This window comes from Lipotes vexillifer, unplaced genomic scaffold (assembly GCF_000442215.2).
Source record: "Lipotes vexillifer unplaced genomic scaffold, Lipotes_vexillifer_v1.1 scaffold543, whole genome shotgun sequence".
Taxonomy (NCBI): Eukaryota; Metazoa; Chordata; class Mammalia; order Artiodactyla; family Lipotidae; genus Lipotes; species Lipotes vexillifer.
This window is the reverse complement of record NW_006799055.1, coordinates 1,749,418-1,769,145: the sequence shown is the minus strand read 5'-3', so window position 1 is coordinate 1,769,145 and position 19,728 is coordinate 1,749,418. Positions and strand designations below refer to the sequence as shown.

At 42.7% G+C, this 19,728-nt stretch overlaps 1 protein-coding gene across 2 annotated transcripts in view; it reads right to left on the bottom strand.

The window, feature by feature from the left end:
- The window catches only part of FLT1 (fms related receptor tyrosine kinase 1), a 177,855-nt gene that overhangs the window by 116,023 nt on the left and 42,104 nt on the right, over positions 1 to 19,728 (bottom strand). For both annotated transcript variants that reach the window (XM_007471438.1, XM_007471439.1), the window contains exons 4-8: positions 8,224 to 8,348; positions 4,582 to 4,744; positions 4,331 to 4,467; positions 1,301 to 1,475; positions 183 to 300 (exon numbers count right to left, since the gene is read on the bottom strand). In XM_007471438.1, the coding sequence (XP_007471500.1) occupies positions 183 to 300; positions 1,301 to 1,475; positions 4,331 to 4,467; positions 4,582 to 4,744; positions 8,224 to 8,348 (718 nt within the window). The remainder of the gene's footprint in view (positions 1 to 182; positions 301 to 1,300; positions 1,476 to 4,330; positions 4,468 to 4,581; positions 4,745 to 8,223; positions 8,349 to 19,728) is intronic.

The window sequence follows — 19,728 nt, the reverse complement described above, 5'->3', positions numbered from 1 at the left end:
CCCCCCCCCCCCCCCCCCCCCAGCCCAGAAATCAGCCCAAGTTCTTAGTTCTTCGCTGCTGTCTGGGAAGCTTATCTTGATTTTTTTTTTTTTTCTTTTCAGGAATTCAAGTCACTGCGCTCCTGCATCTTCCTACTGACGAAGCATATCTTAAGCTGCTAGCAACATAACTGTGAGCCTACCATACAACTTCTGGTGAGGGGAACGCCTTCACTTTCACAGAGAGCCGATAAGACCGCGTGCCAGCTACAGTCTCAAACACCTGCTGCTGTCGAGGTTTCACTGTGATGAACGCTTTATCTTCGAAAAGAGAAGTGATAAATCCATTAGAAAAGACTACATTTATGTAAACAGAAGAAAACCAAAAAAACGCCAACTCGCTGCCTCATTCAAGGAGCGTGTAACCAATGACTAAGTGGAGCTGAATTATGATCAAGGCCATTGGTGAGCCCAAATACCGATCAGTGAATAAAATCACTTAAAAGTACTCTAACTGGTTTAATACTTGCAAAATCAAATGGTCCCAGGGATATAAAAACCCAGTGGCCGGGCAACAGAAGTAAAACACCTTAAACACCTATATTGAAACAAAGAAAAAGTATAAAGATAATTCTAAAAATCTACCCGGCCAATGTGAATACCATGGGAGAAGGTTGTTCCACGCCCTCTAAAATAACTAATTTGATATAAGACATCAACTGGAGAAAGTCAAAAGAATATCAAAGGCCGTTGATAGAACGGTCCCCTAGTTTCTGCTCCTTACAAGTTTTTCTTTTCAGTGGTAGAAATAAATAAGGTTTATTAAAGATTCTAAAGAGTTTGAAGTATTTTCTTTACAGAATTTGCCTACTGGAACTAAGCAAAACGAGTAGGATTTTAGGAGCGTAAAACCAGAGATAAAAGAGCATTAATTCTAAATAATTTATCACGGCATCTTTTTCTCTAAATCAGTAGCAGTGCCTGAGAAATTTCTCCCAGAAAATGAAGGTAAAATGGACTGTATTTTTCTGTTTTGTTTATACGCAACACTAAATAAAGAATTTCATATAGATTCTAATACCTGACCTATTAGCCACAATAAATTTGTAAGGAAAAGATTCTCTAGCCAGTGCAAAAGTATTACATTTAAAGAACACTTAATGTGATTTGCTCTTTGGCAGGGGGGCGGAGGGGGACAAAGTTGTATTTGTTCATGACAGTGTACCTCTTGGCCAAAAGAAAATTTACTTTTTTTTTTTTTTTTTTTTTATAGAACCCTCCAATTCTGCAATGATTAGAAAGCAGAGCATGGGTTGCTTACCATATATATGCACTGAGGTGTTAACAGATTTCAATGACGGGCCGCTTTTCACATGACAAATGTAAAGTCCTTTGTCTTTGTTCTGCACTTTGTCAATAACAAGAATGCTGTAGAATACATTGTTCCGGGAATTGCGTCGGTCAATTCGTTGCCTTATAGAGGCTCTCTTATTTATCTAGAAAGAAAACGGGTAACAAATGTAGAAGGAGCCACTGTTTGCGCTCGGAGTTACAGCATTTCTCAGATGATTCCTCAGACTAATATGTTACGCTAAGAGGCAAACCCACCCAGAGCGAGACGCACAGAACCGACATCTCTGTCTCGACGTGTCTCCGACACGTGCCGTCGCAGCACTGACTGAGCACTTCATTTTCCTCAAATGGACTTTCGCACACAATATCTCAACAGTTTCTCACAAGCCAGGGAGATTGGCAGGGTTATTGCCCTTATTGTAGATGAAGAAACTGAAGCATCAGAAACACTGGCCAGTGTAGCCTGGGAACTTGGGTCTTCTGAGTACAAACCTAACTCTTCCCTCTAGCACCTACCTCTCTACCCAGTAACCTGTTCTCTAGGCAGCGGTATCACACACAGGCTCGGGCCATGATTAGTATCTGGATTAATCACAGGGTTTCTCTTAATAAATCACCACGTGAGTTTTCTTTTGCTTCCTTTTAGAAATGAAGGGAAAGATTATGAATCCTGGCTACACCTATTAAGGCGTAATGATCCTAGTTTCATTATTTCCCTATTTGCGCAAGGCTTGTCAATATCTGCTAAATACCACTAAATGGGTCTGGGGGCCTGCAAAGCCATCAACAAGTTTAGCCAGCGATCTGGGGGGGTGGGGTGGGGTGCCGTCCCATGTTTGCAGGCCTCAGGCTCAGCGGTATAAACTGGCCACAATGACCCACGCCTGGCTTTGCGAAGATGAGGTCACTGTGCCTTTTCCTTTCATTGTTCCTTCCTTTCTTTTCTTTTCTTTTTTTTTTTTTTTTTAAGCATTGCATTTTATAACACATAATACGTTATTTCCTCTTCTCAGTTCGTCCCCGTGAGGAGGCACGGAAAAAGACTTTGGAAGCTGGCCAAACTAATCTCTGGGTCTTGAACTTAGCTCTCCTGTGTGCCATGCTGGATAAATTCTACCCACCTGTCCTTTTACTGCCCTGTTGGAACTGACACATGTTACGCCATTTTCTCCATTCTCAGCAGCGACCACAGAGAAGACATCGATGATTGCAATCAAAAATCAGAGACTCTGGGCTTCCCTGGTGGCGCAGTGGTTGGGAGTCCGCCTGCCTATGCAGGGGACGTGGGTTCGTGCCCCGGTCCGGGAGGATCCCACGTGCCGCGGAGCGGCTGGGCCCGTGAGCCGTGGCCGCTGAGCCTGCGCTTCCGGAGCCTGCGCTCCGCAACGGGAGAGGCCACAGCGGTGAGAGGCCCGCGTACCGCAAAAAAACAAAACAAACAAAAAAAAAACCAGAGACCGTGCCCTACATTAAAGACTGAGGGACCATCGGCAACTCTGTTCACGTCGGTATTACGTCTTCCTTCTCCCTTTGAGAAGGCTTTCCTTTCTCGAGTTCGAGTAACAGTGGTATTGTTTCTGCCCTGGTACCCTAAAACTGCCCCTGGGTTTCAGAACAGGGTCAGCTGCCACATGTGGCTATTTAAATTAAAATGAAACAAAATTTAAAATTCGGCTCCTTAGTCCTGCAAGCCACATTCCACGTGCTATTAGGCACAGGTGGCTGGTGGTTAGCGTTTTGGACCACTTCCATCACAGCAAGTTCCACTGGACAGCACCATTTTCGAAGGTTATGGGCATTCAGCGGATGTATTACCATACTCTCACTTACAGCAGCAACACTGACTGGGTACACGTTTCTTCCCTCGTTCCATGTATTAAGAGTATATGATTTCCATCAAAACCCAGAATATATTACTACAAGTCGTAGCATTTTTATTTCAATGAAACAATGCCATTTTCTAGAAAATACCTTATGACTGATGAGTCAATGTGTCCCTACAGGGCACTTGTGGTACCGTTTTGTTGCTAAGTTATTCTGTTTTCATAGCAAGAAATGTATATATTGTACAGCACAGGGAATATGGCCCAGTATTTTCTAATACCTGTAAATAGAGTATAATCTATAAAAATTTTGAATCACTATGTTGTACACCTTAAACTAGGATAACATTGTAAATCAACTATGCCTCAATTAAAAAAAAAAAGCTTGGGACTGATGCATTAATCTTAATTATACATACATAATTTAATCATAAGCTAACTTCGTGATTGGGCCATCTGAACGACGTAACAAGCGATTTACCTGGGATATGCCACATGAATCATATAGACATACAAGAAATGGGGCTGGAACCACTGTCAGATGTTTCTTAACAGTTTATCAGAGATTCCCCGCCTATACGTTTTTAAAACAGTGATTATTTGCAAGGATGTTTAATTTGAATGGGAACCCAACTCAGCCTTCATTCTTCTCATTTTTCTGAAGGGCAGAATTGCTGCTTTGTCACTTAACAAGTGGAATATTGGATGGCTGGGTTGTATTATCTTTTCCAAACATGCTCCAATCAGGTGCCTGCCTGTCTGCCAGTCTCTTAAATTAATGCGCCGACGACAACTTTTTGTTGTTGTTTTTACAAAAGATAGTCCCTGCCCGGCATGTAGTGATAAATTTCTCTCTCATCTCTAAATCCTAGAGAATCATTTCCAAGGATGAAACAATCCCCTTTTCCACCCAGAATCATGCAATAGAAATACCAGCCTATACACTTCTAAACGAAACCTCCAGACATCAAAAGACCGTATCTCTGCATATCACACTCATGAAATGTCAGGCAAGGGAAGCACCCAAACCAAACCCAAAGCTTCTTTATTGACTTGAACTGCCAGAGGAGTCAGAATATTCTGCTTTTTCCCACTTCAAAAACTCAAAGTTTAGCATTTCACTTGCTAAAACTAAATACTGTCCTATAGAAGAAATAGAAAAGTAGGTCACTCACTTCCCCAGGGTAACTCCAGGTCATCTGAACTCTTGTGTTCAAGGGAGTGGTGGCCGTGCAGTTGAGGGTGAGAGCATGACCTCTAAGTAATCTGACTGGGCTTGGCGTGCTTATTTGGACGTCTGTGATTGTGTTGGCTGCAAGCATAAGAAGTCACATTTAAAAAAAAAAAAAAAAAAATCAACGTTTCATTAAGCAGATAAACCCTTGAGTGTTCTGGCTTATGCTCATGCTTTCGGAACATCACTTACTTTGTCGAAGTGTGAGATAGTTTGTCTTGTACTCATGTCCGTTGACTGTTGTTTCACAGGTCAGAAGCCCTATTTCTTTGTATGTTGCATTTGATATTATAAAGCCCTTCCTACTGTCCCACGTTATTCTTTTTCCATCAGGGATCAGAGTATCAAATGGAAACTGGAAAAAGAAGAAACATGCTTTCACAAGATCGTATTAGCGCTGTGGTAAGAGATTCCCTCATAGTTTGTGAACGTGTCATTTTTACTGCAAAGGAGAATAGCACCGGCAAAAACTCCAGGTTGTCATAATTGTTTCTTTAGTTTTCCTTGCATGTAGGAAACGATACCTTAACTATGACAAATTATAGTAAGCAGGATAGTTTGTTATTAGTCTTAGCAACAAGCTGCACCCACCTAGGGTACACCTAGTGGTCATGTCAGAATTCTAGCGGGAGCGCCCGTATCCCTTTGGCCTCTGGGAATCTCTGTAATAAACTGGCCTGATACTCAACAGAAAAATTAATTAGGATTTTTTCCATTAGGGCTGCCAGGTTATCCTCTTGGTCTCATCATCGGGAGCTTTTAACAAGCCATACCTTGTCCTCTCATTTTGCATGATTTGTTAGAGGTGGCTGTCTTAAAAGGACTGTACATAATTCCTGGTCCCCCAAGATTCAGAGCATTAACTCGGCGCTCACTGGGGTTATCCCTCTGGGGAAGACTGAGGGGTACTGACTCTGCACCTGGAAGGGAAGCGCCCAGAAGCAGAGGCTCCTGACGGTGAAGAGAGCCGAAAACGGATGTGAGGCCAGAGACAGTTATGAATGAAGTGCTCACAAATTCCTAGAAGTATTCCCAAACACAGTGAGGCCGAACAGAAGAGCCCACGATTTGACTCTCTGCTTATGCCTTCTCCTATATATCAAGGACTTAATTTACACCTTCTACCTTGGGATTAGACTTTGTAAAGGGCCACTGTCTCATAGAGCGGCCCAGCCAGATTCCCGTGATGCCAGACTGGCAGCCAACTCCAGAGGCAGTGGTCTGACAACTGCTTTTATCCCCAGCTGGACAAGGGGGGGAAAAAAAAATCAGATCACCTTCTCACAACAGATTATAAAGATTCATAGCATTAACTGCCATAAAGAAGTTTCAAATCTTTTCTATCTTCTTTAATAAAGCACACACCTTACATCACTCTATCCACAATATCCTTTATATATATTGCTTGTGGAAGGAGCGAATCTGACTGGGATTTGTGATCTGACGGCAGAGATTTCTATTCCAAAAGCACTGGTTGCCTCTCCCAGTGAATATGTCTGCATTGGTGTATGTTACCAGAGCGTTACATGGGTTTGACATGAACTGCATCCTGTTTATGAAGAACTGAAAGCAATTAAAGGATTCATTTCATGTTTTAGTAAATTAGGATGCTACCTGTAAACTTGGGAATGCCCTGCATTCCATGGGTGGGCAGGGGAAAAAAGAAGCTTCTAACTTGGTGCGAACTATTAAAGGAAAAACTCAGAAAAATATAAGTCAGGGATTGAAATCTGGGATGCTTTAAAAACATGTGAAAACAAGCACGTGCTGAACCTACAAGAAAGGTTGGCTGATGGACTTGGTCCGCACAACTTAAAAATACATTAAATTTTCCTCTGAAGTGTTTCTCTTACTCTATCCGTTACTGCCACTAGTTGTAGTTCATTGGCAAAGTCACTTAATTTCTAGCTGACAAGAGCTAAAATAGCACAAGACTACAAAGCTCATCAGCTGTGGCAGTGTGTGTGTCATAAAGAGGCAGACAGATGGGCAGTCTGGAGACACTGCTGAACAGGGAGGCTTGTCTCCAGCTGACCGGGGCTCTGCTGAAGCAGGCGTGGGAAAAGGCGGGAGCAGCAAGTTAGAAGAGAGAAAGGACAGTCAGAGAAAAGGAATAATTTCGTGTCAGCATATATGGGTAATAGGTTAGAATATTTTCAAAATATATGTGATAAACCAAAATCCTGGTTAGAATGTTATGCTTCTCTCCCTCTCTCTTTTTTTGTATTATAGATCTGGGTGGGAAAACACAGAAAATAAGCTTTCCCTCCCAAAATGTTTGCAGGTGGGAATTCGGGAAAGTTCCTCAAACAGACAAGCGATCTGCATTAGGGCGAAAAGGCAAGGGGTGTGCGTGAAAAGAGAAGTTTCGTATCCTCATGGTTTGTTCCATATTAGTCACAGACCAGTTATCATCTCGGACTCAGAGGGGTAATGCCAGGCTATGGGAAACATCACGATAGTAAGTCAATTATTGGGCATTAAACTGTTGGATACATAACGTGAATAGCTAATCCTTGAACAGGCCTTGCCTGTGCCAGGCATGATCCTAAGGGCCTCCGAGCACCTCATGTAGCCTTCCTAACAGTCAGGTGAGGTGGGTGCCCCTGTAACCTCTCCCATCTCTCCAGTGAGGGCACTGATGTGGAGGGAGGTCTGATAACTTGCCCATTTTCCAGCGGGTTAAGTGGTAGTGGCGGTGGGCGGGGCGGGGGGGTGTTGCGGAAAGGATCCAGGTGGTGTGGCCCCGGCCTCTGCTCTGAACCACTCTGCCCCTCCTCCTATGCAAACTAAACCATTAGCAAAGGATGGCAGGAACACGGAGGAAGAAGACAGGACACGGGCTCCAATGCCCAGTGTGGCCTGTGGCCTGGACGTCCCTTACTCCCTGGGAACCTTAGTTTTCTCTTCCACCAAGTGAGTGTGACCCCGCTGGCATTTCCAGCTCCAACATACTACAATTTTATATTTCCTGGCGATGATACCCAGTTGTCATGGAAGCCGAGACCTGTCACCGATGGACTATACTGAAGATTTAAATCAACAACTTGGGGGGAGTGAATGCAAAAGGGGAGAAGACAGGGAGACACACTACCTCTATGTGGTGGGCAGTGCTCGGTGCTGCCTTGGGACAGCCTGCGCTTTTCCTCTGAAAGCTCTAAGCTCTCAGGAGCCACTACAGTTTTCCACGTGGGAAGTTTTTATCCAACTCTAAGACTCAGCACACGCCTAAAGTTACTGCAGCTGCCATGTCACATTTTCGGGGTTTTGTCTTTATTAGATTTTACTCTGAATCTTTTTCCTTCTCTACATGCACAATTTACAACATAATATGAAGAAAAATCTCATTTATAGCTTTTTTTTTTCCCCTCCCTAAGAGGTTTGGATGCCCATCGGAAGATAAGCCTTTTGTTACAAGGAACAGCCCAACTCAAACCAAAGCAAGAGCTCTTAAATGCCTGGCGAGTCAGGTACCCTGCCTGACAGTTCTTCAGTCAGCAAAAATCTGCATTATTAATTTGTATACACAATAGAATTGGTTTTTCTGACATTTACAGACATTCAAATTTGTGGCAATACATAAAAATGTTCACGATTGTAGTTCTTTCATTATTCCCATAGATTTATGCTCAAGACATTATCCTTTTAGTCCATTTAAGTACACGCAGGGGTATAACGCCTGACACTTACATAGTAAAAAGCTGTTACAGAAAAGTCCGCCGAGAAAGCCCAAATGTCTCTAAGATAACTATTGCAGAGAGAGAAAACAACTCAAAATTCAGTAATGCTCACTTGCAGTAAAAATCTTGTGAGAGTAGCACTGCTCAGTTTTACCTTTTTTAAAGTAACAGTGATGTTGGGTGATGTAACCCGGCAGGGGATGACGACCTCCTTTCCTTCGGTCATATTTACAATTTCCGGGATTTCACTGTGCATCTCTAAGAAAGGTCTACCTGTATCTGAACAAGAAAATGAAAATACATAAACGATTTGTATTACGAACATGCAGACACTGCAGCTGGTGAGGCAGCACGGGCACCACCAGTTACATCATTCTCCTTTCATGTAACCCATAAATCCACATTCTTCTCTCGGAATCTGGTGCTCTGTGTTTCTGTTTCTCTAAGAAAACCGAATTCCTTATTCAGGTCTTAGCCTTCCGTCTGGGAGCCCTGATGCCCTACTTTGCAATTGTGACCTGGGGGGTGGGGGGAACAGTAAAGGTGAATATTCTGCATAAACTTCTTTCCACAGCTATGCTAAGTGCCTCAGGAAGCGCCCTCCAGAGCCTTTGTAAGAAGTCAGAGGGGGCGGGTACAAGGGTCCTCTGTCTTTGGAGCACAGATGACAGCGGATAGCAGCGAGCTGAGGTGTCAAGTTGGAGAGAGGATTAGCATTTGAATGACAGAAAGCACATGCCTTCACCGTTTTCTAGAGCTTAATGGCAGACTAATAAGATGAGACGGTCCGAGTTACTTCGGGGGAGGGGGCGGGCTAAAGGCAGAAAGCAGCGTGAATACCGCATTTATTTCAGGTGTGTGTGACATCCGTTTGTTTAGCCTGCGCTGCACACATCTACTAACAGCAAAGCATGCGGAAGTGACACGAAGAGGTCTGGAAAGGGCCTTACCTAATCACCGAGAGACCACCCTTCAAAGTATGGCATTGCCAACTACAAATTGGCACTTGCCATCTACCTCTACAAGGATTAAATCATGAGCCCCTGCGGCTGACTCCCTTCTAGCTCTAGAATTTCACGATCTTTGCAAAGATATAACTATGCAGATATGACAGGGTCTTATTAATTAGTTGCCTATTTTACACCACCTGAAAGGAGTTCAGGGTGGAGATCAGGAATGAGGCGCTCTGTGCTCTGGGAAAAACTGGCAGAACAGGTCTTCAGATAGTTAGATATTTTATGAGCCCAATTTTTGCATCTCCTTGTATCTAGAAAAGCACTAAAATCCTTCACGGTGACGTCTGCTCCTCGTGACTGGCAGAAACCTTGTGCAAAACATATGTGCTTGATCGCATGTACTCCCCCTTCACCAAAATCACATATACACCAACCTTCTCTCCTATCTCTTTGGAGCTGTTTCTCAGAGCTGTCTGAAATGCTGACCCCGGGCTACAGTCCTCATTTTTGCCCCAGGTGAAATTTAATTCACAACTCTCACGTTGTGCATTTTTTTTCAGTCGACAGAATTTTGCCAGTCTCAGGACCACCCGAGCGGCTTCCCTGCAATACCTCTAGAGACGGGAATGAGCATCCTTTCAGAAACATTCTCACAGTGCACTGGGCCCTTGCCCTTGGGACTCCACTGACAACCATCTCTTCAGGAGATACTGTGCTCTCAGCTTCTCCCCTGGCTCCAGCCTTCTATGCCCAGGTGGAAAGAAGTCCTGTGAGGACTCTCTGTCTGGACCCTCACCTGCTTGCTATGGTTTAGGAAGCTCATCCTGGATGCTGAATGGAGAACAAAGTGGAGAAAAACCAGAGTATGAAGGAGGCCATGGCTGCCTGGACTAAATGGGGGCTGCAGACATTGTTATGGATTGAACTTTGTCCCCGCCCCCAAAATGATACGTTCTACCCCCCCAAGTACTTCAGAATGTGACCTCATTTGGGTCAAACAGGGTCACTGCCAACAGAATTACGGCAGTTAAGTAGGGTGGGCCCCTAATCCAATATGCCTGGTGTCCATATAGGAAGATGGCCACGTGAGGACAGACATACGGGGAGAATGCCACGTGGGGGACATAGCAGAAGTGGAGCGACGCAGCTGCAGGTCAAGGATCGCCGGCTGCCAAGGATCGCCACCCCCAGGAGGTAAGGAGAGCCAAAGAAGGATCCCCTACAGGCTTCAGAGGGAGCACGGCCCTGCTGCCATCTTGAGTTTTCTAGAATGTGAGACAATAAAGATCTGTATTTTTAAACCCTCCCCCCCACCCCCCCAAAAAAGTGACAATGCTGTAGCCTGCTGAAGGTGAGAGAGCATGACATACACTAGAGGAGGCCCTAGAGAGACCGATCGCCACTGCCTATCTTGGATGCCCTGAGACACAGATCCCTACTGGTCCTCTGGGAAGCCTCGCTGGGCCAGCCCTTCCTGCTTCTACCCTCTCCGCCCCAGCCCATCTCAGCGGCTTTGTCAACATCCCCAGGACTCTCCTCGTATAGCACTTATAACACTTCTCCTCTGGCTACACATGGGATGATGAATTCCTAGGAGAGGAAACAGACTGTATTCATCTCTGCCTTGTGTGTATTAAGTGAATGAATGAACACATGAATGAATTGCTCTCCAACCCTGTCACATTACAGATGAGAAAACAGAGGTGTAAACAGGTATAGTGCCTTGTCTTGCTGTGAACAGAGCCAGGCCCAGAGGCCAGTTTCTCCTGAGCTCCAGCCCAGGGCTCCTTCCCTGCCCCCATTCCCTCATCACTGGGCTCACCTCCCCCCATCATAGGAAGGTCCTTCGTGGCAATTGTTTTTCTGAGATAGGATGATTGTCTCAGTTCCCACGTGCTATGTCACACAACCCAGTGTTGGAGGAATTCTGAGAGGTCACTCACCGAGGGACAGGGCTGCGGGGGGGCGGCGGGGGCAGGCTTTGGGACAGGCCCAGCATGAGGCTCAGAGTCGGAATGGATGGGTGGCGGGGAGGCAACAGATCTTGGTTAAGAGCACACACCTTAGGAGGATTCCCTGGCGGTCCAGTGGTTAGGACTCTGCGCTTTCACTGCCGCTGAGGGCACGGGTTCAATCCCTGGTCTGGGAAAGCCGCAAGGTGTGGCCAAAAAAAAAAAAAAAAAAAAAAAAAAGCACACACTTTATAGCCGGGGTGCAAATCCTGGCTCTGTCCCTTCCTAGCTGTGAGACTGTGGGAAAACCTTTTTACCCTCTGTGCCCCATTTGTAACATCTGCCTCAAAGGGTTACTATGAGGGTGACATGAATTCATACATATAAAGTGCTTAGAATGGTACCTGGCAGATAGTACAACACTATGTATGTGTTAGTCATTAATTTTCTTCTTCTTATGAGAGATTTGAACTTAAGGAGAGAGGGTGGTTAGGATATATGAAAATCCTAAATCATACTCATGATCTGAACTATAAAAAGTACAAATCTATATTCATATAGTGGCATAGAAAAAAGGCAAAATGGGGCTTCCCTGGTGGCGCAGTGCTTGAGAGTCCGCCTGCCGATGCAGGAGACGCGGGTTCGTGCCCCGTTTCGGGAAGATCCCACGTGCCGTGGAGCGGCTGGGCCCGTGAGCCATGGCCACTGAGCCTGCGCGTCCGGAGCCTGTGCTCCGCAAATGGGAGAGGCCACAACAGTGAGAGGCCCGCATAACGCAAGAAAAAAAAAAAAAAAAAAAAAAAAAAAAAAAGAAAAAAGGCAAAATGAATACACTAAAATGTTAGCGGTGATTATCTTTGAGTGTTATGGGTCGTTATAATTTTCTTCTTTACCTTCTGTATTCGTCAGATTTTCTAGAATGATCATGTATTATTTTATAATAAGATTTTAAATTATTGCATTTAAGTCTCAAATTCTAAAGCACCATCCAGTTTTACTTGAGGAAAACTATACATTTTGTATCTGATTTCATTCGGTTTTGCCCAGTATACTAGAAGGAGGCATTAACTACCACACTTGTAGTTACATGTCTATTAGGAAGGCTCAGTTGGGTGTAGCATCTGGAGAGAGGAAAAGTTAATTATACAGAGACAAAGATTCACTTATCAGCACGAAATTCCTCCCCTGAATAAAATTGCTGAGCTAGACATCCAGGCAGGGACTATTGGGATTTGATCATTCCTTTCCTTCCTCCTGTGAGTCTATATTTTTGTCTCCTTTGTGAGTCCCAAGGTAAACACAAACACCAGGAAATGGTTTAATTCACGTAACCAAACGGTAAATCCTTCACATTTAATTTACTGTCTCCTTAAGCAACCATTTTCAACAAAGGACCCTGGCATAAAAAGTTCCTGCAGGAAACAGTAGACCTCAGTGCAGTCATTTTTAGGCCTATGAATGCCAACCCCAAACGAAAACAGAAGCGGCTAATGCAACGTGCCTTTGAATTTCGTCTTTCCCTTGCTCACTTTGGATCCCTCAAACACTTGAATTTTATGATCACTGGCCTTTAAAAGCCAATTCCAATTTTAGCACTGGGCCCACTGTTCAGAAATATCAGAATTTCAATGATTTGTGTCCATCCCAGCACAATTCAAAACACATCATCTGTAGCACAGTTAATCACGGCATTTTAAATCCGCTATATTTGCAAATGAGCTTATGCCTGTAGATACACACCCACACACCCACACACAGAATATTCTCCAGGCTTATTAATAGTATATTTCCTCTGCAATTTGTTTCAAGGAAGGGCTAAGAATGAACTTGCCTGACATATTATAATACAAACATTTTTTGTTTTGTAGGACCACAGTTACAGAAGAGGTCAGGGTTCCATTAATATCACCAGTAAAACCACTTACTACTCCCAAAGGACGCATTTGTCTTTGTCACAAAATTAAAAATGACTTCCAAACCCAGCCAGCGCTGCAGAGTGGTTTCCTGAGACCAAATTGGCTGGCCGTTGAAAGAGCAAGGAAGAGCTGCTCCAGAGACTGCCAGTGTACCCGCGGTGCAGACACACTGTCACCAGGGACTCATGCCAACACCAGCGACGGGGAGGTCATGCCACCCTCCCCTCTCTGAACTCTTAGAACTCAAAGCAGTGACAGGAAACTGGCACCGAATATGAGGTTTTCTCATCCAGTGGGAGTAGCTGGGCTGTCATCCTTCAGGACAACAAGCAGGCTAGGACACAGGGAAAGATCAAACAGGGATCCTTGTTCAGAATGGTATTAACGTGTTTTTTCCTTTTAAAATCTGTAATCACTCTGGCACATCAGGGCACGCAGACACAGAGGCCCCAGCATGGCAATCCTCGTGCCACTCCACTTCCCGATGGCATCGCCTGGGAGTTCTTCTACTGGGTTTGGAGCAAGTGAATGACCCAAGGATTTTAGGGAGCTTTTCAGAGCTGAAGAGGAGTTCGAGAGTAAACATCTTGTCTCCCAGCACCTGTTCATTCCCATGATTTTCATAAACTTTTTCTTGATTTCTTTTCCCTTTAATTTCATTTTTTTCCTTACCTATAAGTCCTGGTCAGAAGGACTCCTAGTTATTTTCAAGGAGGATGTGATTTTAACTTACTGAGAACGAAGTAAAGAAGATAAGAAACTAATTAACCAATCCCATGAAAAGGATTCTACCTAGACATGAGAGTTTTCACATCGCGCAAGTCTTTGTGTTGTGGACCATTCCTAGTGCTCAAGGAGAGTTTGTTGACTGGTGAAATAGTTCATTTGAAATATGAGCAAAAAAAAACAAAAGAAAGAAAGGAGGCGATTTCTTCTTGACTTTCATTGCCCATCAAAGCTTTTGAGAATTCAAAAAAGAGCTTTGGAGCAACCACAAGAAAGCTGAAATAGCTATACTAATATTAGATAAAAATAAACTTTAAAACAAAATATGTTACTAGAGATAAAGAGGGCATTTTGTAATAATGATAGGGTCAATCCAGCAGGAAGATATAATTATAAATATATATGCAACTAACAAGAGAGCGCCAAAATACATGAAGGAAAAACTGACAGAATTGAAGAAAAATAGAAAATTCAACAATAACAGATGAAGATTTCAGTATCTTACTTTCAATAATGGACAGAACAACTAGACAGATGACTGAAAAAGAAATAGAGGACGTGAACAACACATAACCAACTAGACTTAACAGATATAAACAGAACACTCCACCCATCACAGCAGGATATACATTCTTCTCAAGTGCACATGGAACATTCCCCAGGATAAACTACATACTAGGTCATAAAACAAACTTCAATAAATTTAGAAGGATATAAATCACACAGACTATGTTCTCTAACTACAGTGGAATGAAATTAGAAATGAATAAGTGAAAGAAACTTGAGAAACTCACAAATATTTGGAAATTAAATAACACACTCCTAAGTATCTAATGAATCAAAAAAGAAATCAAAAGGAAAATTAGAAAATATTTTGCAAATGAAAATAAAGACACAACATACCAAAACTTATGGGATGGAGCTAAAACAATGTTTACAGGGAAATTTACAGTGGTATGCCTATGTTGAAAAAGGAGAGAGATTTCAAGTCAATAACTATCTTCTACCTTAGAACTCTAGGTAAGGAACAGCAACCTAACCCTAAAGAAAAGAGAAGGGAGGAAATAATAATTAAGATTAGAGTGGAAATTAGCAAACCAGAGAACAGAAAAACAATAGAAAAAATTCCATGAAACCAAAAGCTAGTTTTTTGAAAAGACGAACACAATTGACAAACCTTTTGCCAGACAAGCCAAGAGAAAAAGACAAACTAATAAAATCAGAAAAGAAACTGTAGATATTACTACAAACGTTACTAAAATAAAAAAAGCATTATAAAGGAATAGTATAATTGCATGCCAATAAATTAGATACCAGATGAAATGGACAAGTTCCTAGAAAGACAAAAACTACTGAAACTAGCTCGGCAAGAAACAACCTGAATATACCTATAAGTAAAGAGATTAAATTAGTAATCAAAACACTGTCTACAAAGAAAAACCCAGGCCCAGATGGCAAGTGAATTCTATCAGACATTTAAAAAACTAATACCAATTCTTCACAAACTTTTCTTAAAAAACAGAACAGAAGGGAAAACTTCCCAATTCATTTTATGAGGCCAGTATTACCCTGACACCAAAACCAAAGACATCACAAGGAAACTACAGGTCAATATCTTTTATGAATGTGGATGCAAAAAACTCAACAAATTCCTAACAAACTCATTATATATAAAAGAATTATGTACCATAACCAAGAGGGATTTGTTCCAGGAATGCAAGATTGGTTTAACCTCCAAAAATCAGTGTCATTAATATACCATATCAATACAATAAAAAACAAAACCTACATGATCATTTCACAAGGTGCAGAAAAAGCATTTGACAAAATCCCAACCCCTTTCATGATAAACACAGTCAACAAACTAGGAATAGAAGGGAACTTCCTCAATCTGATAAAGGGCATACACCAAAAAAACCTAACAGCTAACATCACACTTAATGGTTAAATACTGGATGCTTTCCCCCTAGGATTAGGTACAAGACAAGGTTGTCCACTCTCACCACTTCTATTCAACATTGTACTAGGGCTTCAATGGCTATAATGGTTATTATGAAAAATGCTGCAATAAACATTCCAGCCAGTGCAATTAGGCAAGAAAAAGAAATAAAGGACACCCAGACTTGAAAGGAGTAAATTTTCTCTATTTTCAAATGACATGATTTGTATATAGAAAATCCTAAGGAATCTACTAAAAAACTATCAACTGGAACTAGTAAATGAGTTCAGCAAGATTTCAGGATTCAAGATCAATATACAAAAAAGAATTATGTACCTCTATGTACTTGCAATGAACAATCTGAAAATAAAATTTTAAAAATTCATTTACAATAGCGTCAAAAAAGGCTTCCGTGGTGGCGCAGTGGTTGAGAGTCTGCCTGCCAATGCAGGGGACATGGTTTCGTGCCCTGGTCCGGGAAGATCCCACGTGCCGCGGAGCGGCTGGGCACGTGAGCCATGGCTACTGAGCCTGCGCGTCCGGAGCCTGTGCTCCGCAACGGGAGAGGCCACAACAGTGAGAGGCCCGCGTACCACAAAAAAAAAATTGGTTAAAATAGCGTCAAAAAGAATAAAACACTTAGGAATATACTTAACAAAAGAAGTGTGAAACTTATACTTTGGAAACTGCAAAATGTTGTGGAAAGAAATTAAGGATCTAAAGAATTGGAAAAATCTCCAATGTTCGTGAATGTTGTTAAGATGGCAGTGCTCCTCAAATTTATCTGTAGATTCCACACAATCCCTATCAGACTGCCAGCTGACTTCTTTGTAGAAATTGACAAGCTGATTCTAAAATTCAGAATTGAAAGGGATCCAGAAGTGCCAAAACAATCTTGAAAAAGAACAAAGTTGGAGGACTTGCTCCTCTCAATTTCAAGAGTTACTACTAAAACTATAAACAACAATGATTAAGACAGGATGGTACTGGCATAAGGACAGACATATAGATCAGCGGGGTAGACCAAGAGTCCAGAAATAAGCCCATGAGTCCATGGTCAGTTGGTTTTCGACAAGGCTGCCAAGACCATTCAATGGGGAAAGATCTGTCTTTTCAACAAATGGTGCTGGGGCAACTCCACGTGCAAGAAAATAGAATTGGACTTTTACGGCACACCATATATAAATATGAACTCAAAACGTGTCAAAGGATTAAGTTTAAGAGGTAAAACTGTAAAACTCTTAAAAGAAAGCACAGAGGTAAATCTTCATGATCTCAGATTTGGCACTGGATTCTTATATATGATACAAGCAACAAACGAAAAAAACAGATCAATTGGACTTCATCAAAATTTAAAACTTTTGTGCTTCAAAGAATACTATCAAGAAAGTGAATGCCCAGAATGCGAGAAAATATTTGAAAAGTATATATCTGATAAGAGATTTGTATCTAGAATATGTATTTATATATCTAGAATACATTAAAATCTAGACATAGATATATGTATCTTAATACATATCTCTAAATTATATGTCTAGAGTATAATATATACATTTATAATATATATTTATAATATAACTATATAAAATATATTAATATATATTAACAACAAAAAGTTGAAAAACTCTTACAACTCAGTAACAAAGACAAACCAATTAAAAAAATGGAAAAGGGATCTGAATAGACATTTCTTCAGAGAAGATGTACAAATAATCAATGAACACATGAAAAGATGCTCAGCATCGCAAGCCATCAGGGAAATGCACATCGAATCCACAATGAGATACTGCCTCATATGCACTAGGATGGCTACAACAGAAAGAAATGATAACAATTATTGGTGAGAATTTAGAGAAACCGGAACCCTCCTAAGCTGCTGGTGGGAACGTAAAATGGTGCAGCCACTCTGGAAAACAGTCTGGCAGTTCTTCAAATCGTTAAGCATACAGCTACCATATGACCTGGCATTTCCTCCCCTAGGTATCTACCCTAGAGAATAAAAACTTATATACGCACAAAAACTTGTAAAACAAATGTTTATTGCAACATTATTCATAATAGCCAAAAGATGGAAACAATTCAAATGTCCATCTACTGATAAATGGATAGCTAAAACGTGGGAGACCCATACAATACAGTGGAATATTATTTGGCAATTTAAAAAGATGAAGTGATGAGAACCTGCTGTATAGCACAGGGAACTCCACTTCACTTCGCTGTACAGTAGAAACTAACAACACTGTAAAGCAATTATACCCCAATTAAAAAAATAAATGAAGTGCTGATACATGGTACAGCACAAATGAACCTCAAAACATTATGCTGAGTGAAAGAAGCCAGCACATATATGTGAACATTGGTGATGTGGTAATGGCTACGTATGTCTGTCCATGTGCTAAAGAAAATTAAACTGTACAATTTAAAAAGCTGAATTGTACGGTATGTGAATGATATCTCAAAAAGCATATTTTGAAAGAAAACAGAACTTTGGGCTCTTTCTCAGAAATGGTGACCCACTGTTTCCTGAGCTGGAACGGTTCCTGAAGATTATCCAGTGCAAACTCCTTACCTTACGGGTCTTTTCAACCTTTCTCTCCCATTCCCGTTTGCATTCGAGGAGGCCACTCACCCAAAAAATGGAATTTTCTCCCGTGACAAAGTCTTTTTTTTTTTTTTTTTTTGCGGTACGCGGGCCTCTCACTGCTGTGGCCTCTCCCGTTGCGGAGCACATGCTCCGGACGCGCAGGCTCAGCGGCCATGGCTCACGGGCCCAGCCTCTCCGCGGTGTGTGGGATCTTCCCGGACCGGGGCAGGAACCCGTGTGCCCTGCATCGGCAGGCGGACTCTCAACCACCGCGCCACCAGGGAAGCCCGACAAAGTCATTTTGATTGTAAACATGTAGTTTAGTTCCCCTTGGCAGCCGCAGGTCAGCGGGGAGCACAGTGAAACATCTCTGCCTTCATTCAGCTGGGAGGTTACTACTTGACTGGTGTTATCTGAGCGTTACAGTCCACACGGTATTTCCTAGTGAGTTATCCCCATTACCAGTCAGATCGTCATCTTGATCAATTAAAGCACCTCAAAAGAAAAGAAAGAAGAGAAAGCTAGGAAGGAAGGGACGAAGGAAGACTGGGAAGGAGGAAGGGAAGGAGGAACGATGGATGGACGGACGGACGGACGGATGGATGGATGGATGAAGGAAGAAAAGACGGAAGGAAGGAAGGAAATGAAACAGAAATAAAGGAGAAAGGAAAGGAGAAAGCAGGCAGCTCTGATGGACAACCACAACTCCTTCTATTGCCAAGATTCTGGGCCATGTCCCAAGTTCTATTATTCCCAGCTCTGCCTCTGAAGCATAAAACTGTAAAACTGTTAAGGGACTTGTACGATACCCTAACACTGACTCTCATGTTATACAAGAGGAAACTGAGCCCCAGAGAGAAGGAGAGACCTTCCCACAAGCATAGGAATAGTACAAATGGCTGAGCCAAACCTGCATTCAGGTGTCCTGGTCCTATACCATCCTCTCTCCACCACACCAAAATCCAGCCCTGACCCTCCTGAATGACTTGGGAGTGACAACTACACTTTCAAATACCCGACCAATGGGATGGAAGGAAGGAAGCGTGGAGAGAAGGAAAGATGGCACCGAGACAGGGATAACATGGGATCTTCTGGCAGATTAGAAATATGAAATGATAGACTGATAAGAAATTCTCACTATTAACATCAAGCTTGAGTCACTGGACCCTCTGCTTAGCTCTCTCTGCTGTAAGGTGCTGGGGGTTCTTTGGGGGGTCTCTGTGACCACCTCAGGACCAAGAGCAGACAAACCAGACAAAGTCCTGTCTTATGGAGCCTAGAGATGGAAGTCCTTCCAATCGGACAGTCATCCTCCAGGGCAGGGGGGTGCTTGCTCGCTGGGACACAGGTTCTCCTAGAGGGCAGCTGCCCATCAGGAGAACATTCCCTCCAGGGTCATGCACTGTAGGAGTCGGGAACCAGGGTTCTGTTGAGGTCAGGCACTGCCACCCTGCGACTCTCTGGGGCTCAATTTCCTCTAGAAAATGTGACGGGCACTTTCCTGCCCCCAAACCTGTGATTTGTTATGCATGCATGTGAAATGTCCACACTGGGAGAAGCATACTGACATCCCTCCGGGGGCGGGG